The 25565-nt window shown below is 44.0% G+C and overlaps 1 protein-coding gene across 1 annotated transcript in view; it reads right to left on the bottom strand.

Moving 5' to 3' along the window:
• LOC146977755 (NLR family CARD domain-containing protein 3-like) overlaps positions 1–18041 on the bottom strand; it is a 106972-nt gene extending 88931 nt beyond the window's left edge. Inside the window, exons 1-4 of the mRNA XM_085794342.1 lie at positions 17973–18041; positions 12220–13751; positions 11591–11764; positions 7421–7594 (exon numbers count right to left, since the gene is read on the bottom strand). Coding sequence (XP_085650468.1) covers positions 7421–7594; positions 11591–11764; positions 12220–13751; positions 17973–18041 — 1949 coding nt within the window. The remainder of the gene's footprint in view (positions 1–7420; positions 7595–11590; positions 11765–12219; positions 13752–17972) is intronic.
• Between the last annotated feature and the right edge of the window lie 7524 nt (positions 18042–25565).

Raw genomic sequence — 25565 nt, 5'->3', positions numbered from 1 at the left:
CTAGCCAGAGATATGAGCCTGGGAGCATGTGGAGGCCAATTTTGGCCCACTTTGGCCCGCCTAGGTGCGTTTTCGGCCATAACTCGCCGAGGGAAGGTCGGACACTGTCGGACCCGACGGCTTTCCCCCATAATTCGACCACGCTGAACACGATGGTGTGTGGCTCGTATTTTTCTGACTTACCGTTCTTGAGATACAGCCGATTTCGCCCTTCTTTTCGAGGCCACGCCCCCTTATCTTGAGAAAGTTGGGTCGGACTCGGTATCGTTGGAAAGCTTAGGTCCTCAGCTATCCACACACGTTGGTTTCACGAGTCTAGCACTTTCCTGCCCAGAGTTAGGAACTTATCATCCCTTGATTCACTTAGCCTATTTCTTACTTACACCTGGACATGTCATTTTTACTAACCTTAACCAGTCCAAAGTTCTTGCTGGATCGTCTGCTGCATGCTGGACACTCAGTGGCGCCACCTGTGCCCAAAAAAAAAAATGGGGCACAGCCAAAGAGTCCAAATACTTCCCTCTTTTCACTCAACTGCAAAAAACTACTAGCGGAAATATAGAAAGTGACGTCGGACTTTGTTTTTCTGGATAGCTGAGGTCCGTAGCTTTCCGTAGAACTTTTCCCCACGTCTCTAGCACATTCCTAGCCAGAGATATGAGCCTGGGAGCATGTGGAGGCCAATTTTGGCCCACTTTGGCCCGCCTAGGTGCGTTTTCGGCCATAACTCGCCGAGGGAAGGTCGGACACTGTCGGACCCGACGGCTTTCCCCCATAATTCGACCACGCTGAACACGATGGTGTGTGGCTCGTATTTTTCTGACTTACCGTTCTTGAGATACAGCCGATTTCGCCCTTCTTTTCGAGGCCACGCCCCCTTATCTTGAGAAAGTTGGGTCGGACTCGGTATCGTTGGAAAGCTTAGGTCCTCAGCTATCCACACACGTTGGTTTCACGAGTCTAGCACTTTCCTGCCCAGAGTTAGGAACTTATCATCCCTTGATTCACTTAGCCTATTTCTTACTTACACCTGGACATGTCATTTTTACTAACCTTAACCAGTCCAAAGTTCTTGCTGGATCGTCTGCTGCATGCTGGACACTCAGTGGCGCCACCTGTGCCCAAAAAAAAAAATGGGGCACAGCCAAAGAGTCCAAATACTTCCCTCTTTTCACTCAACTGCAAAAAACTACTAGCGGAAATATAGAAAGTGACGTCGGACTTTGTTTTTCTGGATAGCTGAGGTCCGTAGCTTTCCGTAGAACTTTTCCCCACGTCTCTAGCACATTCCTAGCCAGAGATATGAGCCTGGGAGCATGTGGAGGCCAATTTTGGCCCACTTTGGCCCGCCTAGGTGCGTTTTCGGCCATAACTCGCCGAGGGAAGGTCGGACACTGTCGGACCCGACGGCTTTCCCCCATAATTCGACCACGCTGAACACGATGGTGTGTGGCTCGTATTTTTCTGACTTACCGTTCTTGAGATACAGCCGATTTCGCCCTTCTTTTCGAGGCCACGCCCCCTTATCTTGAGAAAGTTGGGTCGGACTCGGTATCGTTGGAAAGCTTAGGTCCTCAGCTATCCACACACGTTGGTTTCACGAGTCTAGCACTTTCCTGCCCAGAGTTAGGAACTTATCATCCCTTGATTCACTTAGCCTATTTCTTACTTACACCTGGACATGTCATTTTTACTAACCTTAACCAGTCCAAAGTTCTTGCTGGATCGTCTGCTGCATGCTGGACACTCAGTGGCGCCACCTGTGCCCAAAAAAAAAAATGGGGCACAGCCAAAGAGTCCAAATACTTCCCTCTTTTCACTCAACTGCAAAAAACTACTAGCGGAAATATAGAAAGTGACGTCGGACTTTGTTTTTCTGGATAGCTGAGGTCCGTAGCTTTCCGTAGAACTTTTCCCCACGTCTCTAGCACATTCCTAGCCAGAGATATGAGCCTGGGAGCATGTGGAGGCCAATTTTGGCCCACTTTGGCCCGCCTAGGTGCGTTTTCGGCCATAACTCGCCGAGGGAAGGTCGGACACTGTCGGACCCGACGGCTTTCCCCCATAATTCGACCACGCTGAACACGATGGTGTGTGGCTCGTATTTTTCTGACTTACCGTTCTTGAGATACAGCCGATTTCGCCCTTCTTTTCGAGGCCACGCCCCCTTATCTTGAGAAAGTTGGGTCGGACTCGGTATCGTTGGAAAGCTTAGGTCCTCAGCTATCCACACACGTTGGTTTCACGAGTCTAGCACTTTCCTGCCCAGAGTTAGGAACTTATCATCCCTTGATTCACTTAGCCTATTTCTTACTTACACCTGGACATGTCATTTTTACTAACCTTAACCAGTCCAAAGTTCTTGCTGGATCGTCTGCTGCATGCTGGACACTCAGTGGCGCCACCTGTGCCCAAAAAAAAAAAATGGGGCACAGCCAAAGAGTCCAAATACTTCCCTCTTTTCACTCAACTGCAAAAAACTACTAGCGGAAATATAGAAAGTGACGTCGGACTTTGTTTTTCTGGATAGCTGAGGTCCGTAGCTTTCCGTAGAACTTTTCCCCACGTCTCTAGCACATTCCTAGCCAGAGATATGAGCCTGGGAGCATGTGGAGGCCAATTTTGGCCCACTTTGGCCCGCCTAGGTGCGTTTTCGGCCATAACTCGCCGAGGGAAGGTCGGACACTGTCGGACCCGACGGCTTTCCCCCATAATTCGACCACGCTGAACACGATGGTGTGTGGCTCGTATTTTTCTGACTTACCGTTCTTGAGATACAGCCGATTTCGCCCTTCTTTTCGAGGCCACGCCCCCTTATCTTGAGAAAGTTGGGTCGGACTCGGTATCGTTGGAAAGCTTAGGTCCTCAGCTATCCACACACGTTGGTTTCACGAGTCTAGCACTTTCCTGCCCAGAGTTAGGAACTTATCATCCCTTGATTCACTTAGCCTATTTCTTACTTACACCTGGACATGTCATTTTTACTAACCTTAACCAGTCCAAAGTTCTTGCTGGATCGTCTGCTGCATGCTGGACACTCAGTGGCGCCACCTGTGCCCCAAAAAAAAAAATGGGGCACAGCCAAAGAGTCCAAATACTTCCCTCTTTTCACTCAACTGCAAAAAACTACTAGCGGAAATATAGAAAGTGACGTCGGACTTTGTTTTTCTGGATAGCTGAGGTCCGTAGCTTTCCGTAGAACTTTTCCCCACGTCTCTAGCACATTCCTAGCCAGAGATATGAGCCTGGGAGCATGTGGAGGCCAATTTTGGCCCACTTTGGCCCGCCTAGGTGCGTTTTCGGCCATAACTCGCCGAGGGAAGGTCGGACACTGTCGGACCCGACGGCTTTCCCCCATAATTCGACCACGCTGAACACGATGGTGTGTGGCTCGTATTTTTCTGACTTACCGTTCTTGAGATACAGCCGATTTCGCCCTTCTTTTCGAGGCCACGCCCCCTTATCTTGAGAAAGTTGGGTCGGACTCGGTATCGTTGGAAAGCTTAGGTCCTCAGCTATCCACACACGTTGGTTTCACGAGTCTAGCACTTTCCTGCCCAGAGTTAGGAACTTATCATCCCTTGATTCACTTAGCCTATTTCTTACTTACACCTGGACATGTCATTTTTACTAACCTTAACCAGTCCAAAGTTCTTGCTGGATCGTCTGCTGCATGCTGGACACTCAGTGGCGCCACCTGTGCCCAAAAAAAAAAAAATGGGGCACAGCCAAAGAGTCCAAATACTTCCCTCTTTTCACTCAACTGCAAAAAACTACTAGCGGAAATATAGAAAGTGACGTCGGACTTTGTTTTTCTGGATAGCTGAGGTCCGTAGCTTTCCGTAGAACTTTTCCCCACGTCTCTAGCACATTCCTAGCCAGAGATATGAGCCTGGGAGCATGTGGAGGCCAATTTTGGCCCACTTTGGCCCGCCTAGGTGCGTTTTCGGCCATAACTCGCCGAGGGAAGGTCGGACACTGTCGGACCCGACGGCTTTCCCCCATAATTCGACCACGCTGAACACGATGGTGTGTGGCTCGTATTTTTCTGACTTACCGTTCTTGAGATACAGCCGATTTCGCCCTTCTTTTCGAGGCCACGCCCCCTTATCTTGAGAAAGTTGGGTCGGACTCGGTATCGTTGGAAAGCTTAGGTCCTCAGCTATCCACACACGTTGGTTTCACGAGTCTAGCACTTTCCTGCCCAGAGTTAGGAACTTATCATCCCTTGATTCACTTAGCCTATTTCTTACTTACACCTGGACATGTCATTTTTACTAACCTTAACCAGTCCAAAGTTCTTGCTGGATCGTCTGCTGCATGCTGGACACTCAGTGGCGCCACCTGTGCCCAAAAAAAAAAATGGGGCACAGCCAAAGAGTCCAAATACTTCCCTCTTTTCACTCAACTGCAAAAAACTACTAGCGGAAATATAGAAAGTGACGTCGGACTTTGTTTTTCTGGATAGCTGAGGTCCGTAGCTTTCCGTAGAACTTTTCCCCACGTCTCTAGCACATTCCTAGCCAGAGATATGAGCCTGGGAGCATGTGGAGGCCAATTTTGGCCCACTTTGGCCCGCCTAGGTGCGTTTTCGGCCATAACTCGCCGAGGGAAGGTCGGACACTGTCGGACCCGACGGCTTTCCCCCATAATTCGACCACGCTGAACACGATGGTGTGTGGCTCGTATTTTTCTGACTTACCGTTCTTGAGATACAGCCGATTTCGCCCTTCTTTTCGAGGCCACGCCCCCTTATCTTGAGAAAGTTGGGTCGGACTCGGTATCGTTGGAAAGCTTAGGTCCTCAGCTATCCACACACGTTGGTTTCACGAGTCTAGCACTTTCCTGCCCAGAGTTAGGAACTTATCATCCCTTGATTCACTTAGCCTATTTCTTACTTACACCTGGACATGTCATTTTTACTAACCTTAACCAGTCCAAAGTTCTTGCTGGATCGTCTGCTGCATGCTGGACACTCAGTGGCGCCACCTGTGCCCAAAAAAAAAAATGGGGCACAGCCAAAGAGTCCAAATACTTCCCTCTTTTCACTCAACTGCAAAAAACTACTAGCGGAAATATAGAAAGTGACGTCGGACTTTGTTTTTCTGGATAGCTGAGGTCCGTAGCTTTCCGTAGAACTTTTCCCCACGTCTCTAGCACATTCCTAGCCAGAGATATGAGCCTGGGAGCATGTGGAGGCCAATTTTGGCCCACTTTGGCCCGCCTAGGTGCGTTTTCGGCCATAACTCGCCGAGGGAAGGTCGGACACTGTCGGACCCGACGGCTTTCCCCCATAATTCGACCACGCTGAACACGATGGTGTGTGGCTCGTATTTTTCTGACTTACCGTTCTTGAGATACAGCCGATTTCGCCCTTCTTTTCGAGGCCACGCCCCCTTATCTTGAGAAAGTTGGGTCGGACTCGGTATCGTTGGAAAGCTTAGGTCCTCAGCTATCCACACACGTTGGTTTCACGAGTCTAGCACTTTCCTGCCCAGAGTTAGGAACTTATCATCCCTTGATTCACTTAGCCTATTTCTTACTTACACCTGGACATGTCATTTTTACTAACCTTAACCAGTCCAAAGTTCTTGCTGGATCGTCTGCTGCATGCTGGACACTCAGTGGCGCCACCTGTGCCCAAAAAAAAAAATGGGGCACAGCCAAAGAGTCCAAATACTTCCCTCTTTTCACTCAACTGCAAAAAACTACTAGCGGAAATATAGAAAGTGACGTCGGACTTTGTTTTTCTGGATAGCTGAGGTCCGTAGCTTTCCGTAGAACTTTTCCCCACGTCTCTAGCACATTCCTAGCCAGAGATATGAGCCTGGGAGCATGTGGAGGCCAATTTTGGCCCACTTTGGCCCGCCTAGGTGCGTTTTCGGCCATAACTCGCCGAGGGAAGGTCGGACACTGTCGGACCCGACGGCTTTCCCCCATAATTCGACCACGCTGAACACGATGGTGTGTGGCTCGTATTTTTCTGACTTACCGTTCTTGAGATACAGCCGATTTCGCCCTTCTTTTCGAGGCCACGCCCCCTTATCTTGAGAAAGTTGGGTCGGACTCGGTATCGTTGGAAAGCTTAGGTCCTCAGCTATCCACACACGTTGGTTTCACGAGTCTAGCACTTTCCTGCCCAGAGTTAGGAACTTATCATCCCTTGATTCACTTAGCCTATTTCTTACTTACACCTGGACATGTCATTTTTACTAACCTTAACCAGTCCAAAGTTCTTGCTGGATCGTCTGCTGCATGCTGGACACTCAGTGGCGCCACCTGTGCCCAAAAAAAAAAAATGGGGCACAGCCAAAGAGTCCAAATACTTCCCTCTTTTCACTCAACTGCAAAAAACTACTAGCGGAAATATAGAAAGTGACGTCGGACTTTGTTTTTCTGGATAGCTGAGGTCCGTAGCTTTCCGTAGAACTTTTCCCCACGTCTCTAGCACATTCCTAGCCAGAGATATGAGCCTGGGAGCATGTGGAGGCCAATTTTGGCCCACTTTGGCCCGCCTAGGTGCGTTTTCGGCCATAACTCGCCGAGGGAAGGTCGGACACTGTCGGACCCGACGGCTTTCCCCCATAATTCGACCACGCTGAACACGATGGTGTGTGGCTCGTATTTTTCTGACTTACCGTTCTTGAGATACAGCCGATTTCGCCCTTCTTTTCGAGGCCACGCCCCCTTATCTTGAGAAAGTTGGGTCGGACTCGGTATCGTTGGAAAGCTTAGGTCCTCAGCTATCCACACACGTTGGTTTCACGAGTCTAGCACTTTCCTGCCCAGAGTTAGGAACTTATCATCCCTTGATTCACTTAGCCTATTTCTTACTTACACCTGGACATGTCATTTTTACTAACCTTAAGCTGCTCTGAGATAGGTCGTTCACTTTTTGTACTGATTGTTTAAAAAAAGAAACAAAATTCATTCATTTACTTAATGAAACAAAAGAAAATGAAGAGAGGTTAAAATAAACTGTAAAAAAGAATTAATGATCAACACAGTGAAGTGTGTTGTAAAAGAGCTGACATGTAAAATGCTTCAGTTTGTGTAACTCCATCAGCTGTTTTTTTGACTAAATGACTAAATGTTTCTGCTGAAGACGACATGTGTCAGTGATGTAGTGATTTGGTGAATTGTGTTAGTGTATTCTTGTGTTTCATACATTTGTGTTCATGTGTAGTTTACAGTGTGTGAGTTGGAGCATTAAATGAACTGTTTCAGCAGCTGTGTGTTAGAAAAAGTGTTAAACCAGTTGATAGTGATGATAAGAAGCTGTTCTTGTGCATCGCACGCACGCACGCATGCATGCACGCACGCACGCACGCACGCACACACACACACACACACACACACACATGGTTCAGTTGTGGGTCAAAGATCTAAGATCTACAACAGTAACAGTCAGTGAACTGACCTCAGAGTCTCCAGTCTACAGTCTGGACTCTCCAGAAAACCACTCAGATCCTTCACTCCTGAATCCTGCAGGTCGTTCCAGCTCAGGTCCATTTCTCTCAGGTGGGAGGGGTTGGACTTCAAAGCTGAGCCCAGAGAAGAACAGCTGATCTCTGACAAACTGCAGCCCTCCAATCTGAATAAAGAATAAAAGAAGAAGAGTTTTCTTTGTACAGTGTCTCTGAACCTTTTTTCAGTTCTGTAGCCACATTTCCAAAACTCTTAAGTCAGTGAACACAACATCACATCAGTCTTTGTGGACTGAACAATCAACATGTTTCTTTTGACACAAAATTCAAACATTTAAAAAAAATATTTAATTAACAAAGACCAAACAACAGATTTTAACAGCTCCTTTCACTGTTTGTCAGAACAGAAAACCTCTTGTTGTAAACTGAAGCTGAAGTGAACAGCGGTTCACACTGTGACTGAAACACACTCAGTACGTTTACATGCAGAGCTTAATCGAGCTATGCTCAAAATTCGATTTTGGCGTCAAGTCGGACTTCTGTCCTTGTCTCAATTTACATGCAACTGAGAAAATCGAATAACGGACGGGGTCCGCCCCCTCATGCGGCGTCACCCATTGTTTCAGCGGGTTAATACGCCGCCTGTCCTGTTGACTTTTCTGTCACCTCGTAAAAAACTGAATATAAACAACTTAGTGAGCGTAATAATAAATTCTCAACTGCAGTTCCCGACCAGACGCGTCAGTCTAGGCCGGATTCGCGCTGAGAATAGGATACGGGCTTCCTTTTCTCTCTCTCTCTCTCTCTCTCTCTCTCTCTCTCTCTCTCTAATAAAACACTCTTGCTGGTTGCGCTGTGTGAAATGCATTGAATCAGCGCTGACGTTGGGTTTTTTTCTTTACTTTGCCGGGTTCAGGCGGCTTCTCTGCTCCACTTGGTGCCGTCTCTACTGTTGTGGAGCATGCGCACATGCATTGTCCAGCTTCAGTCCGACTAAGGTGTATACATGACGGAGAAAATCGAATTCCAATCGCATTATCTGGGTGTCTTAATCGGAGTTCTCAACTCCGATTTCAGTCGGACTAAGGTGTTTACATGCACTTCAGTTGTCCAGTTATAGTCGGATTAAGGCAATAATTCGTTTTTTTCAAGTGTCATGTAAACGTACTGACTGATGAGTTTGTCTTTTCATTGTTGTTGACAAACAGCTGACTGAAGTTGTGTAAACAGATCAATCAGCTGCTACCATCCAGGAAACAACCTCAGGTGGTGAGACTCTTTAGTCACATGACCAATAGGGAGATGGAGGAGAGAAAAAGAAAAAAGTGTGATGTGGATCAGAACTATGATGCAATCTGCTATGATGCAGAGATAGAGAAACTTTATTTACAGAGATAATTGTAGCACTGATGTTGTTACCACTGAGCGAATCCGGAGTCTGTTTAAACACTGTTTATACTGTACGTGCATGCTTGGTACTTACACCCGTCTACCACCAGCCTTACTCCTCACTCGGTCGAACACTTTGTGATTTGAAAAGTAGGCAAAATGTGAAAGAGGTTGGCGCGGAAGCCAACGTGTATTTAAACCTCAGCCGAATCAACAGTGGAGCTCTGTGTGTAGACCCTCAGAGCACTGATTCCAACCTAATATTCTAATACCCGTGCATTTTTACTGGATAAAGTTTTTACAGCAGACATTCAGTCACTTCCTGTCTGTTTGTATTACTGTCTGTATTATGTTTCATAATAGTCAGGGGGCCAAAACTGATATAACTTATGTGGACACCTCAGGGTACAAGCTGACAACCTATCCAGTGTCAATAATTGACCCCTCAACATGTATTCTAGCCAGGTTGTCAGCTTAGGAAATGATTTTTTTGTTCATTTCATGACTCTTTTCTAAAGGTGGTAAAATCGGACCCCCCCCCCAAAGTGCTTCCTTATTCTTTGAACCTACTCCTGTAATCTTGAAAAAAATTTGCAGTAATATCCAATTTATATGCAAACATGATCTTTAGAAAACAATAATCAATATACCAAAGGAGTATTGCACTACAGGGGGCGATGTTTTGTCAGCACAGCTGTTGAATGAGGCAACAGTGAAGATGATCACAGTGTCAACAGTCTCAAGAGGGTAATGTATTTCAGATAATATATATTATTTGTCTAATTGTCTACAAATAAAACCATCTACTGCTACTTCTACCACCAAATTTTTTCAGAAAAAGGTAGGCGACGCTTTTCCCCAACTCCAGCCTATTTTTTAGGCCTTTTCTCGAAAATTGCATATCCATAATAAAATGAGTATATCTCTGCAACCACAAGGTCTATTTGAATACTTTTGGTGTCATAGTAAAGGGAAAAAAATTAGGAATTGCTGAAATGTGTAAATTTCAGTATATCTGTTACTGGTGAAGAGTAAATGAAGATGACACACAGAAAAAAATTAATAAAATTAATATTCGCCTAAAAAAAAAAATCATATTTTTGATGAGTGCCCTTTAGAATAATGCTGATGAACCTCAAACTCTCTATAAAATCATTGTACAACATGTGAACATTGTCTCTGCAGTGGTTGATTCTGATTAATTGAAGCAGGACAAAATGATTGAGATTTTACTACAAAATATCCAGGCGAACTTTCCAAAATGTCCATTTTTGGCACAGCTTGGAACCACCTGCTACTATAAACTATTGTTTAATCTTTATTTTCACACAATTTGGATAAACTAACTGAAAATAAATCTACTGGAACCGATTGGAAATAACTAACATAAGTGGATTCAGTCTCTCTGCGTACTGCTGCACTCTCAGAGCAGCTTCTGGGTGGGTTTGGCTTTCAGCCTCTATCTCTGCAGCGCAGTGGTCGATTCGAGTGAGGGGCGGCTCATTTTAACCAATAGAGAGAGAGGAATGACGCTAGACCCAGGTCGATGTGATTGGCCGCACTGGCAGCCATGTGACAGCCATGAACCAGTCAGATCAGCAGATCCACGTGCAGGCCAACGTGGGGTTGTATGCGCGCGCACCAGGCTTCCGTGTAGGGTCCTAGCGCCGTCGGGTTTCGGCCCGGCTAGTTCAGATGTAAACACTAGGCAGAGTTCAACTGGAAATATTGTGGATTTACCCATAACACAACCTTTTCACGGCAAAACAGCAAAGGTAAGAGCAAATGTACGACCATGTTTTGGCCACGCAGTGTCTGTTTTTGCTCGACTTTGCTGGTTGTTGTCTTCTCCCTCTGCCGTGCTGCTGCTAGCTGCTGTGTTAGCTGCTGTTGCTGGGGGACGCCCCGATGTTCACGTTCAGATGAGAGGTCGCTGATGTGTTTTGCATTATGTACAGTAGTATACGAGCCAGAAATGTGGCGACTGGGTCCACACAGAGGTGCTTTATGAAGTTTGATGTCTAGTTGTTTGTTTGAGTAGTGTTTGGGCTGTGTTTGGGTCATATAAACATGGTTTTTACACGTTGTAGCCCAGCTTCTGCTGTTTAATTTGACGTATAATATGACCATATTCTTTCATAATCAGTGCAGTGGGGGCTTTGTTATTGTTATGCATGTCTTCAAGTCCCCCATATGGGGGACTCTGGATTACAGGAGGTTTTAAGCTAAGCTAATGTACTTTCACACATAGCCTACTACAAAGGTGAATGAGTGTGTAATGGGGATATATGTTGACAATTTATTTTATGCACAGCCTACTCTACAGTCTGCTAGTTAAAGCAGAAGTAAGCGATTTGGTCGTTTTGGCTAACTTCTTGTCAGCCGATGGAGTTAGCAGTCCCTGCCCTCGTCATGGATCTATTGGTCCTTGTCCCTACGTCACCACATTCACGCGCATCCCTTGGCTGCACACACGGAGAGGACCACCCCTTTATGCCGTTCTCTCCTCATTGGATAAAGGTTGTAGGATACAAGGAACGTTTTCTCCTCGGCTTACAGCAGAGCAGAGTGACTGACTGACCCGTGTTTCAGACCAAACACTCTATAAAAGTGATCATAATCATCAGCACACTGACCTCTGAGTGACCTCTGACCCTTCACCTTCTACCAGCTGTAGTAACATTGAGTCACAATCAGTCGATGCTTCAAACTGAACTTCACACATTTAAACTGAACACAGACAAAAGTCCAACAGGTCCAGTCTGTGAACTCACCTCAGAGTCTCCAGTCTACAGTTTGGACTCTCCAGTCCAGCACACAGAACCTTCACTGATGAGTCACTCAGGTCGTTCCAGCTCAGGTCCAGTTGTGTCAGGTGGGAGGAGTTGGACATCAGAGCTGAGGCCACAACTTCACAGTGACTCTCTGAGAGTTCACAACCAACAAGTCTGTGAAGAGACAAAATATCAAATGTGTCAGAATGAAACGAGATGAAAGCTGCAGTAAAAACACAGTTGATGCATCTGATGACAGGACGTGATGATGTGATGAACATCTGAGCTTCAGCTCATCTTCTCTGACTGAGTTTGACAGGAAACTCTGAGACCTTCACTGGTTTAATCTGGATCTGTGTTTTAGATGAAGATTCATCAGGTTTGAATAAAACCAAAGAGTGAAAATAAAAAACTAAATGAGTGTTTTTGTTGAATAAATAACAACAATCACAACAAGCTGAAGATCCACATGTTGGAGCTCACAGCTTTTCACCTTAAAAAATAAAACACAACTCATTTGGAAATGTTTCAAAGTCAAACTGAGAATAATGAAAATCAGTGAAATGGTGTTTATTTGAACCCTAATTAAACCACTGATCAATAATTATATTGATCATGTCTGGACTCACTCAGCCTTCCTGCAGTTCCTCACAGCTGGGATCAGTCTCAGTCGTCCCTGATCTGATGTCTTGTACTTCCCCAGGTCCAAATCGTCCAGAACCTGCTCTGACATCTGCAGCATGTAGGCCAGAGCTGAACACTGGATCTCAGAGAGTTCCCTCTCTGATCTGTTATCTGACTCCAAGAACTGTTGGATCTCCTGGTGAACTGACTGGTCCTTCATCTCCGTCAGACAGTGGAAGATGTTGATGCTTCTGTCAGGACAGATTTTATCACTGTTCATCTCCTTCAGGTTGTTGATGACTCTTTGGGTGGTTTCTGGACTATCCTTTCTTTGACCCAGCAGACCTCCTAACAGCCTCTGGTTGGACTCCAGAGAGAGGCCATGAAGGAAGCGAACAAACAGGTCCAGGTGACCGTTTCTACTGCAGAGGGATTTCTGCATGGCTCCCTGCAAGAAGACATCCAGGGGTGGAAGACTGCTCACATTGAGTCCAAAAAACTTGGGAATCTTTTTAAAGACAGACTTTGGGTTTAAGTCTCTCTCTTCATACTCTTCTCCCAGGAAGTTCTTGAGGACCTGTGTGTTGCTGTTGGTGAAACAGTGGAACATGTAGACTGCAGCCAGAAACTCCTGAACACTCAGATGAACAAAGCAGTAGACTGTTTTCTGGAAGATCACACTCTCTCTTTTGAAGATCTCAGTACAGAGTCCTGAGTTCACCAAGGCCTCTGTGACATCCAGACCACACTGCTCCAGGTCTTCTTGGTAGAACATGATGTTTCCGTCCTCCAGCTGTTCAAACGCCAGCCTCCCCAGCTTCAGAAGAACTTCCCTGTCGGCCTTTGTTAGCATCTGTGAACTTGTCTGAAGTCCTTTACCATACTTGTTCTTCTTCCTCTTTGACTGGACCAGCAGGAAGTGTGAGAACAGGTCTGTCGTGGTCTTGGGCAGCTCTCCTCTCTGGTCTGTGGTCAACATGTGCTCCAGAACTGTAGCACTGATCCAGCAGAAGACTGGGACTTGACACATGATGTGGAGGGTCCTGGACATCTTGATGTGTGAGATGATTCTTCTGGACAGATCTTCATCACTGGACCTCCTCCTGAAGTACTCCTCCATCTGGGCGTCAGTGAAGCCTCGGACCTCTGTTACCCTGTCGACACATGTAGGAGGGATCTGATTGGCTGCTGCAGGTCTGGAGGTGATCCAGACCAGAGCCGAGGGAAGCAGATTCCCTTGGATGAGGTTTGTCAGCAGCACGTTGACTGATGATGTCTGTGTGACATCAGACACAACCTCCCTGTTGTTGAAGTCCAGTGACAGTCGGCTTTCATCCAGGCCGTCAAAGATGAAGACAAGTTTACAGACAGCCAGCTGCTCTGCTGTGACCTTCTGTAATGTTGGATGGAAAACATGGAGCAGTCTGAGAAGACTCAACTGCTGATCTCTGATCAGGTTCAGCTCCCTGAACGAAAGCAGAACCAGCAGACTGACATCTTGGTTCTCCAAGCCCTCGGCCCAGTCCAGAGTGAACTTCTGCACCGAGACACCGTTGGTCACCGTTGGTCAGAACCACTCTGATAGGTCTCTGTTGGACAGGTGAGACCGTAGAGATGTCTCTCTGTTGGACAGGTGAGACCGTAGAGACGTCTCTCTGTTGGATAGGTGAGACCGTAGAGACGTCCTCTCTCTGTTGGACAGGTGAGACCGTAGAGACGTCCTCTTTCTGTTGGACAGGAGTGTCATGGAGAGTCTTCTTCTTGGACGTTGTCTCCAGCTGTCTCACCTCATGTTGGGAATTAACCTCTTCACTCTGTCCCTCTGTGATGTAGAGCTCAGTGTAGACCCTGTTGAGGAAGGTTCCACTTCCTGTTCCACTTCCTGTTCCCTCAGTTCCTTCAGTCACTCGTTCACATCTGCTTCTCAGACTGATCTTATGTTGATCTAAAACCTCCTGCAGACCACGATCTGCTGAGAGAAGAGACAGAGTCAGACTGAAGACAGAGAGTCTGACAATCTGATCAGGTTATTTAAGAGAGAAAATTAGAAACAGTGAAAGTCATCACTCATAGTTGATCTTTTATTTTTTAATTTCTCAAGTTTTGGGAGCAGAACTGAGAACATCAGAGACACTCTGGTTTTTAGAAATGTAGCGTCTTGGGTGAGATATGAAATGTCTTTAACAATCTACAACCAAGTCCAGTTGACCTAGATCCAACTTTGTCAGAGTATGTTAATGTAATGCTGGGTGCTTGTTATTGTCATCTGAACTGAACGTTTGGCTCATTGGTAAAAACAGCACAGGAACAGCTTCTTCAGAAGAATTTGTTTCCTTTTTTAATGTCCACTCCAGAACAAGACAAACGGTGCTGTGGTGGCACGACCATCACACTGCACCTTATCAGTCCACCCAGTCCAATGAAAACACTAAAGACAAACTACAGAGTAGAAAGTAGTTCCTAATTTTCACAACAACATACTGAATATTTTTAACCCTCAGATCCTGTTGACACATTTTATGGACCATCAGATTTTTAATTTGGCTATCAATTTGGCTGTGATCATGTTATAATGTTCATAGGTTGCAGAGAGGTGGCTTTTGCAAGGTATATCATGCTCCTAAAAGATCTCCTGTCTGCACCTTATAATTCTCTGTTTATCGCGTTGGGAAAAATATTTTTTATATTTTCATGGTTTAATTCACATCAGGGGAAGTCAAAATATAGGTTTCTGGGCGACTTTTGAAATATCACTCATATTACCATGGTAACGGCTTTGCAAACAGACAGGTAGTGATTTTGGTCAAAACAAAAAAAACAGGCCTTCATCAGGGCAGCCGTCTACCTGTTCCTGATATGATTGCAGGCCCCTGTTTTTCTACTCATAATTCATGGCATAAGTGCCCCTTTTGTAACATTAATGTAGACAACTGTTTTTTTATTTATTTTTATACATCATATTTATCTGTAAGGGGTCCACGATGATGATATTAACTTGGGTGATCTAGAATTTCCTGAAATGATTCAAAATACCCCACTTAATCGTTCGCCAACAATGCAGAGATGCTGCCCTGATGAAGGCCTGTGGCTGCAACGCTCTTCCGCACAAACCTCCTCTACCTGTTCCTGATATGATTGCAGGCCCCTGTTTTTCTACTCATAATTCATGGCATAAGTGCCCCTTTTGTGACCGGCCAGCAAAGAACAGGACCGAGCAGCCTCCCTTTCTGTAGCTCTCCGCTCCATTCCTAGGCCCAGCTACATTCATGGGGGGGGGGGGGGCACTCACATCTAAATCTGGGTTATATGGTGGAAGTTCATTAAGAGTAACAGGAGTTCAAATAAAGGGCAGTCAAATGTTAGAATGATATCTCAGTAAGAGTTAAACATACGTAGATTATATAATAAATGAAATACACACTTTTGATTATAATGGAGGGCCTACGCATTCTATGTTCGTCTTCACTATATAGGCCTTCATACACAAATTCTTACACTATACTACATATGGATCGACTGTATTTTTCTGAATGACTTTCTTCCTGTCTGTCCACTCTGCTAAAATGTTGGATGTTAGTTGCAGGTCTCTTACCTTGTAGCTGGAGGCTCATGACTGGAGGATGGATCATCTTTGGATGGATTACAGATCCTGGAGTCTCTCCTGTGTTCCCCCCCTCCTCTCCACAATCATTCATCTTCTGTACTTCAGTCAGTCTGAGAGTGAAACCAGTTAACACTGACTGTGCACAAACAGGAAGTAGACCCAAGTCTGACAGAACAGGAAGTAACAAAAACACACACGGTTAAACTAAACATTGCATCTCATACAACCAACAGAACCTCATCTTCTCAACAGTCCACACAGAGACAACAGAAAATGACAGAACTCACCTGAGTAAAAACTTCAGCTTCAGTTCTCCCTCTGTGAGTTTAATGATTAACAGCAGAGCAGAGCTCTTCCTCTCTTCTGCATCTACTGGGCGTAACCTATAGATTGTATAAAACCTAGAGTGCTGGAATAAGAGAGTAACATCACTTCCATTGAGTCCCGTGGTAAGCTGTATGCGCCCCTAGTGGCAGGCAGGGGTGGAAAGTAACTAGTTACATTTACTCAAGTTACTGTAATTAAGTAGCTTTTTTGTGTACTTGTACTTTTTTGAGTAATTTTTAAAATCAGTACTTTTACTTTTACTTGAGTACATATTGTTGGAAGAAATTTACTTAGTTACATTTTAAATAGCTTCCGTTACAAAGTAAAAAATATATATCAACTTGCACTGCGTCTGTGTGGGTTGTCAAAAGTAGCTACGCCGCTGCCGCCTCTCTCTTTCTCTGTCCCTTCACAGACGCACTCAGCAGCAGCAGGTAGCCTACACCTCTCCCCTCACCACTACGTAAGTTTGTGCATAACAGGGCTCGTCGCTATGTTGTCGTCTTAATATTAGCCATTAGCCACAGCTAGCGGTTAAAAGCTGACGTTAATGATTAAAGACAACGTTATCAGGCATGTCTATCTATTCGGCTACGTTTACAGTGACCAAACCTCCTCTTTTGCCCGGACATGTCCACTTGTCACGTCCTGTCCGTTTTTTTTTAATGAACTCATGAACATGTCCGGCGGTGTTCGGTAACGGGACCGCTGACCCTGCCAGACACACCGGGGCTGAAGGCCGGACCGGTGGTCCGTTGAGTTAAATGTAGGAGCCCAGTCAGATCCATGGCCATGCTCAGAGGAACAGACAAGCAGTGCTCAGTTACAGTAAAGAGACAAGTGTGTGTGTGTGTGTGAGAGAGAGAGAGAGAGAGAGAGAGAGAGAGAGAGAGAGAGAGAGAGAGCCTACAGTAAAATACCCCCCCCCCCCCCTTCCTTGAGAGCAGACAGGAAAGACAGTAAAAAAAAAAACAGGTGTGTGTGAGTGAAAGAGGGAGAGAGAGATTTTTCTTTTCTTTTTTTATCCGTATTGAAAATGGTATTGAGTATCGAATATTTTCCTTAATATCGATATTAAGTTTAAATTTTAGTATCATGATCGTGACAACCTTAGGCCAGTAACTGTAACTGTCCATCTGATTGGCTCTGGACAACTGCAGTGTCAGAAGGTCAGAATCAAGTTGGTGCCACAGGAGCTAAAAGATGGTGGAGACCAGTGTATCGATGAGAAGGGACAAATTTGAAACACAGAGACATGCACGGAGAATGTTAGGCCAATCTCTGGCCATTATAGCCCCCCCCCCCCCAAAAAAAAAGTAACTAAGTAACTTTTACTCTGAGTAAATTTTAAATGAACTACTTTTTACTTTTACTTGAGTAGATTTTTACACGAGTACTTTTACTTTTACTTGAGTAAAATTTCATCAAGGTAACAGTACTTTTACTTAAGTAGATTTTTTTGGTACTCTTTCCACCCCTGGTGGCAGGATATGGGTATTGCAAAAGTGCCCAGAAAACCCATTCAATACAATTATGTGTGTTACCCACTTGCTTGTAAATTGATGAAAACAGCTGTGTTTTTGTGTCTTGTGTCTTTGTCATAATAGGTTATACTTATAATTTGTGTATTTCAAAATGTAGATTGTAACATTAATGTAGACAACTGTTTGTTTGTTTTTTGTTTTTTTTTAATATTATATTTATCTGTAAGGGGTTTACGATGATGCTATTAACTTGGGTGATCTAGAATTTCCTGAAATGATTCAAAATTCCTCAATCGTTGGCCAACAATGCAGAGATGTCTGTTCTTGGGCACTTTTCCAATACCCATATTCCGCCACCAGGAGGCGCTTCCATTCGACCAATGAGTGTCCTTAGGCTGTCTTTACACTGCATGGTTCAAGTGGCCCAGTTCCGATTTTTTCCTCTCAAGTTGCTCAGATCGGATCTGTAACATGAACGTGTAAACGGGACAAATACACTTGGAATCGGATATTGTCAGATCAGATTCAGGCATCCGTTATATGTGGAAATAAATCAGATACAAATCGGATATCTGCCAATGCGTCTGCAGTCTAAACAGACAGATCGGATCCTGGCAATGCGTGTCATAAGTCATCAATGATAATATAAATTCACGTGCCCACGCGTCTCACTGAACCTCTGTAGCCCGTGATTGACACATGGGGCTGACCTGGACTACCGTGGCCAGCTGTGCCCAGCTGTAGTCACTGTCACAGGAGTTACATTGTCATTACAGTTTCATTTTCGTGGTGTCCGCGCATCTGTTTTTTCCCCCTCACTAGTTCTTGTTTTCATATACAGTAGGCTTAAAGCAGAAGTAAGTGGTCCGGTCGTTTTCGCTAATGCTGCGTTCCAGGCAGGCTTTTGAAATCGTAAATTACAGCTTCAAGTCACAACTTACGACTTTGTAGCGTTTCAGGCAACCCACTCGTGTTTTTCCGACCTGTTTTACCGGTGAAAGTCACTATAACGGCCACTCGTAACTTCCGACCGGTGAACTCGTACCAGATCGAACTGGTACGACTTCACGGTCGGAAAAATACGAGTTTCCTTGAACGCACCATAACAGTCCTCGTCGCTACGTCACCATATTCACGGCGTTCCTTGGCTGCACACACAGCCCTGCATGCCGTTCTCTCTCCTCATTGGATAAAAACTGTAGGATACGATAAATGTTTTCTCTTCGGCTCAGAGCAGAGCAGAGGGACTGAGAGACCCGTGTTTCAGTCCAAACACTCTATGTAAGTGATTGCTGTCGGAAGATATAACTATTTAAGACTTATATTAACACAAATATATCACTTACTTCTGCTTTAATATTAATTTCTATGCAGATCGAGGGCAGGAGTGTGAAAAGGGAGCGCGCGATAAACACCAGATTTCACGTTTTCCTACTGGCAAAAACTGAACTGAGCCAATAAGAAATCAAGAGAGGAAAAACAATACACATTAGTGTCCAAGAGGCTGTCCTGTCCTCACTACGTGAGTGACGGAGGATCGAACGGTGGCACAACTGTCACCGTCACTGTCAGCTGCTCATCCGCTCAGGGCCGGCCCCTGGCATAAACACTCTATGCGGTTGTTTAGGGCCTCAGCCGTCAGGTGGGGCCACATGATCAGAAGGTACTGGGGTTCTGTTTTTGTTTATATTTCGGTCATTTTACGCCGTAGAAACGCGGTTTAACTGCTCCCGTGACCGAGGGACGGCTCTCCTCTTTCAAATACACCCGCCCTCGATGACCTACGTTATTCACAGCAAGGGTTTAACAGAGCATAGTGCACGCATCGTCCCCTCTCACTGCGTAATTGGTTGAATCCGTTGTCCGTCAACTTGGGCATACGTGATTGGTTGAATCGCCTGTCAGTCAACTTCGGCCAACCAATTGGCACTCTGGGATCACTAAGGTCCTTCCTATCACAGTTTTAGCTCCATGGTTTACCTACAGCGGCTGGCATGGAGAGAGACGGCAGAGGAGACCGAACCTGTCAATTAAAACAACGGTGAAGCTTCAAACCCACAGAATCGTTAGGAGAGAGAGAGAATCAGTGATGACGGTGCTTCAGACGCTGAAAGTTTTGACTCATCTGATGAGCATGATTATTTAAAAAACTCAGCTCCAGCTCTGTATACAGACCTGTTGAGCTCTACACTTTTTTTTTTTTTTTTTTACCTTTCACACATTACACACATTATATGAACAATGTAAATTGTGTGTTTTCCGTTTATTTAGTAAACATTTTAGTTTGAAGAGGGAAAAAAAGCTAATTTCTCATTTAAAAAATCTGATGAAGCTTTGAAGTCAATATTCAGCTTCTTTTATCTCACATTTAAGACATTTGGTGAACATAGAATGCCAGAATGACAACATTTATGCTCAAAAGGCGATTTTACAAAATTTCATTTTAGACTTGTTTTCTACACTTATCTATTACTGTATTCATATCGTATTTCAAACACCAAAAGAGTTTGCTCTCATGACTGAAGGAGTGTTTTCACAAGGGACTTGATTTTTCAGAAAATTTTGCCTAAATTATTAATTTATACAGTGTTTTAGGACAAATTGGCCTCAGTGTACTTAGAGCGGAAGGTTAGACATAAAACACTTGAGTATTGTTACATCTGTCTATCAAACATGTCTGTATTCAGTTTTAAGCAGTGTATGTGATTTGGTGTTTTGCGCTTAGAGTGGGCCACAAACAGAAATCTTGTTGAGGGCCACCAAAATGCTAGGGCCGGCCCTGGCTCCGCTCCACGCTGGCACTTCATTAACTTCACTAACAAAAGAAAGAAAGCAATTTGAAGGAGCTCCTAAATGAATGTAGAGGAAACACTGGTGTCTCCAGGTGAGTGACAGCAGTTTGAGGAATCATGTCACCTTTAGTCTGAAACACTCACCTCAGGCTGGACTATGTTTTTGTAAATGTCTCAAGATCAGTGTTGAGTTTTTCTTCAAGTTGTAGAGTGTTTGTCTTAGCAGAATGTTCATCAATTGTCTTTCTTATCACAGACATTTCTTTTTGGATAATTTCTCTGTCTTTATTGGACTCTTCAGTCAACAGGAGCATTAGGTCAGAGTAGCATTTTTTAATCCGTAGGCCTCTGGGGATGAGTCATTTTCTCCAATAGTCAGACAGAGTTACTGAGTCCTTCAGCACGGTACGGAACAAGTGGCCCTAGTGTGAGTGCGCCCTAAGTAGACAGACAATCATCAGTCATTTGCCCACCTGTAATATGAAATACAACTCGAGAGAAGGATTAACACTGGATTATGTGTAATAACCAGTTGGTCAGTGTTGACAGATTCAGACTGCAGCAGGTGATCACATTTCCCTCGTGATTGGCCCTGCAGTCTGTGTAGTCATATTGCATGGCACATTCCAGAGGGAAAGCTGGATGATTTGAGCGCAGGAGAAAGGAGGACATCTAGTGGGCAGTTGGAGTACACACAGTGTTGTGGTTTCTCAGAGAGAAAAATTTTGAATTAAAGGTCCAGTGTGTAATAATCAAGGGGGCAGTTGTCGGTCTGAGAAGTGAAGCTCACTTCCGCGTTCAAAAAACTGCAATCCCCTCGAATTCCTCTGGGGGCTGGTGTCAGAAGGGAGCATTCCCCATAGAGCCCCATGTTAAAATCGCCGACTTTACATCCTCAGTAAACATGTTAAAAGCCTGGTGTCAGAACGTTTTTTCGTCTCAATCGATAGTTTCTACCCCCGCACACACTCTGAGGGGGGTGAATTTTTTTTTAACTCTACCGTTTTACTGTTATAAGGTTAAAACTCTGACCAATTAGGGCGCGGAAACGTTGAGTGACAGGTCCGAGCAGCTCCGGAGACAGGCTGCTTCGAGGCCAGTGGGCGGGTTCTCGGCCGGCCAATCCAACATGGCGCTGTCCAGGCCGCCATATTTGAGTCACAAAAACGACTCCCCAAAACCAATGGGTGACGTCACGGACGCTACGTCCATTCTTTTTACAGTCTATGGTAATAATTTGCAAGGTTTATTGGCAAAATCTGTATATACTACACATGATTTGTATTTGAAGTGTATAATCTCTATAAAATACAATTCCTTTGGTTTTCGTAGCCTTATAATTATTCTTTTATATCCATATAGATTACTGTAGATAGTATCAGATGAATTTGATTGACATATCAGCTCATTGTCATACATGACAAGTTGTTAAAGACATGATTTTGAGACATTTGTGTGAAAGAAACAAATCTTTTGAACCATTTCTGAAGCTTTCTGTCCAGACAGTGGTATTAAGAATTACAATGCGGGTTAAAAGGAAAGGAAACATGCAGTGGTTGTAATGTGGATGAGGATTTATTCCGACACTCCTGGAAAATGTAAAAAAAACACTATGACACAAAAACCGTAGTGATTCAACTGTGCCACCTGGTGGAGCAGCAGTGCCATCACAACTGTGAGTGAAGCTCCATAATTAAACATTAATACCTATAAACAATACTGTGATGACAGTTGTGACATGTGATGCACACCAAACATGCAATGGCCATTTAATCTGTGACACATTCAGTTCAGTTCAGTCAGTACAGATCCTCCTGGTCAGATAGTGAAAGTTGTTCAGTTGAGATGAAGCACTGGATTATTTGATTTATTCAAAAGTACATTTTTCATGGAAGCACACTGTATCAACATCTACAGAACCTATGACTCTCATTTTCACACTTCATTTGTTTCACTGATGAAATAGAAGAGAGTTGATCAAGAGTTTTGTACTGACATTTCACTTGTTGATATGATTGTTGTTTTTGGTTGTGTTTACCTTTTAAATCCCATTCATACAGGTGTCGTGTGCACTTAATTTTATCTTATGTTATATTTATATATACATTGCAGTTATAGCACTATATAGCTATAATTATAAGCACTCATAAATTATCATAAAGCATTATAAAATGCTCTATGATGTGTTATGCTTATTGTTATAAACCTTATGATAACTTATGAGTGTTTATAATGAAAGTTATACATGTTTATAAGCCAATTTACAACACATTCTATCTATATTTATAATGTATTATTGATGCGGGCATTGTCGGCGAGTTACTAACAGTTATAACGTATTATAATACCTGACCTTATATCTCATGATAAAATGCTTTATAGTGTGTTATGATCATTGTTATAGCATTATGACCACTTAGTAGTATAGCCGTGGTCTCAGGGTGGTACCTGCCCTTTGACACACGGTAACGGTGAATCTGGTTGAGACCTGTTAGATCTCTGCAGCCTGAGTGGAACTGTTGCAATTTTCTGTACTCAGCGGAAGGGCTTCGGAGGATCCTGTTACAGATGGGGGGGGGGGGGGTGGTCCTGCTGCTGGATGACTGCACAGAAAAATGACCTGCACACACAGCAGCAGCTCTGCCTCTTAAGTGTCCATCTAGAAAGTTCAGTGAATAATACAATCACTGTGTAAATGAAGACTTTTTATGAAAATATTTTGACCTCTGAACAAATCACTTTACACATGTTCATATTTATCACTTTACTTTACTTTTTTTTTTTTTTACATTTTATGATAGTTATGGCAAAATGGAAAAAGCCAGCTGAAACCCAACAATAAGCACATTACAAGCTAATGGTCCAGACAGTTTGTTCAGAGCTAGCTCAGTCAGCCATGAGCCACGTAACCTCATTCATCATCTCTGTGGGTGTTGAAGAAACAATATTGTATTACGTATGCGTAAGGTTTTTACAGGCCCCAAATACAGACACAAGACACAGTAGGTTGAAAAAACAAAAACTTATAATAATAACTTACGGAGAGGACCACGAATAACCACAGATGGCGGAAGCATAAGAGAAAAGCAGTCCAGAAAACACGTACAGGTAATCCAAGGGGGAAATGAAAATGCGACAGAAACACAGGGAACTAAAGTATGAACTAACAGAGAACAAACAAGGCACAGGAACACAGAGCTGACCAACATGGACAAGGACAGGGGATTATCACAGGGCTACTAACGGACAAACTGACAAAAACAGTGGGAAAATACAGTGGTTAATAAATACACATGGGAGCAGTGAGACAGGAGGATAATCACACACAGGTGAGACACATCACAGAAGAACCAGCACAGGAAACATGAACTGGAACAAACACAAACCATGAGTGTCTGCTCAGCCAGGATATGGTGGTTGCACTGACCTGGTGGGCTGACGTCGTTCACATGATGTGAAAGTGATAGTGTGCATGTGTAACAACTTTTATTGCGGGCGCCCGTGCTGCCGCCTAAACATGCCACCCTGGCAGCTGTCTGTGTTGTGTATATCCAGACCTGCCACGGAGTAAACACAACCCTATAAACAGTTTACAGTTTATTTTTATTTCAATGCCTATATATATACATGTACAGGTGCATCTCAATATATTAGAATATCATGGAAAAGTTTATTTATGTCAGTAATTCAATTCAAAAAGTGAAACTAATACATTCTATAGATCCATTACATACATCATGAAACATTTCATGTCTTTATTTATTGAATTTCTTTTAATTATAATGATTATGGCTTACATTTAATGAAGACCTAAAATTCAGTATCTAATCAAATTTGAAAATTACAAAAGACCAATTAAAAAACATTTTTAATATGGAAATGTTGGCCTTCTGAAAAGTATGCCCATCTATATGCACTCAATACTTGGGTGGGGCTATGACTTGGCTTGGAACTACTGGAAATGGACTTTTCCATGATAGCAAACATTTGTTTTATGGATATGTCAACATTTTGGCAAATTTGCCTATTACCATAATCCCTATAGTTTTAGGAGTAGGTTCATTACCTTTGATTGTCGGTGCAAACTGTTTTTAGATTGGCGGAGCAGAGACGAGCTGCTCTGTACGGCACGCGGTATTTCCAGGCTTTCCGTCATGAAACTCATCAAACACAGAATCCAACAACTCCAAAACGCTTGTTGTCACAAGTTGTGACCTGCACATTCACCACGCTGTGAGATAATAACGGAACGTTACAAGACGCAGTTGTTTTCAAGGTAAATACGTAACCGAAACTACATTCCCGACACGTCAAAAGCGAAAGCAGTTCCGAGTATTTGCTGTATTTGTCGTAATGTTACATAATTATAAGTTATTATTTCATAGCGTGGTGAACGTGCAGGTCACAACTTGTCCACCAGAGTGTTTTGGAGTTGTTGAACTGTGTATTTAGTTTGATGAGGGAAACGTAGGAATACCATGAGCCTCCGTTGCGTTAGCTGAGCAGCTCACGTCTCTGCCCCGCCGATCTCAAAACAACTTGCACCGACAATTAAAGGTAATGAACCTACTCCTAAAACTATAGGGATTATGGCAATAGGCGAATTTGCCGAAATGTTGAAATATCCCTTTAAGATCCCCATGCTAACATTCCAGTGAGTGAAAATCATTGCATCAAAAAGGGAAAAAAATAACAGCTGCAACAACAACCAAGAGCTCATATGATACAGAATGAGCTGGGCACAACTGATGACTAACACTGTGAACATGTTTAGCCAGTATAATGTTTCCACATCTACCTCATCAGGGCACAACTGAGCAGACTGGCCATCACCAGGCAGCGAGAGTGTTGTGTTGTGTGTGTGCGGAGTTGCATATTGTCACAGAAATGTATGTCACTGCTGTTTTTCTTCTTGCTATAGCTCACAGCGTCGATCTGTGAGTGGCTCGCAGCTGTCCATGTTGTAATTGTTGTTTCACCTGCTGAAAATAGCGTCACTAAACAGTTTTGGTTCATTCACCTCGCCTCTCTCTACGGTTCCATGTTGCCGGGTTACTCTCCTCGCGTTTGGCATTGCGCAACACTAAATTTAGAGCTGCAGCTCTGTATCTGTTAACATACTATGTAAAAATAGCAAGGAGGGA

Source organism: Trachurus japonicus, chromosome 12 (genome assembly GCF_045865225.1).
Source record: "Trachurus japonicus isolate A0001 chromosome 12, Traja_1.0".
In the NCBI taxonomy this organism is placed as follows: Eukaryota; Metazoa; Chordata; class Actinopteri; order Carangiformes; family Carangidae; genus Trachurus; species Trachurus japonicus.
This window is presented reverse-complemented; position numbering and strand designations above follow the sequence as displayed.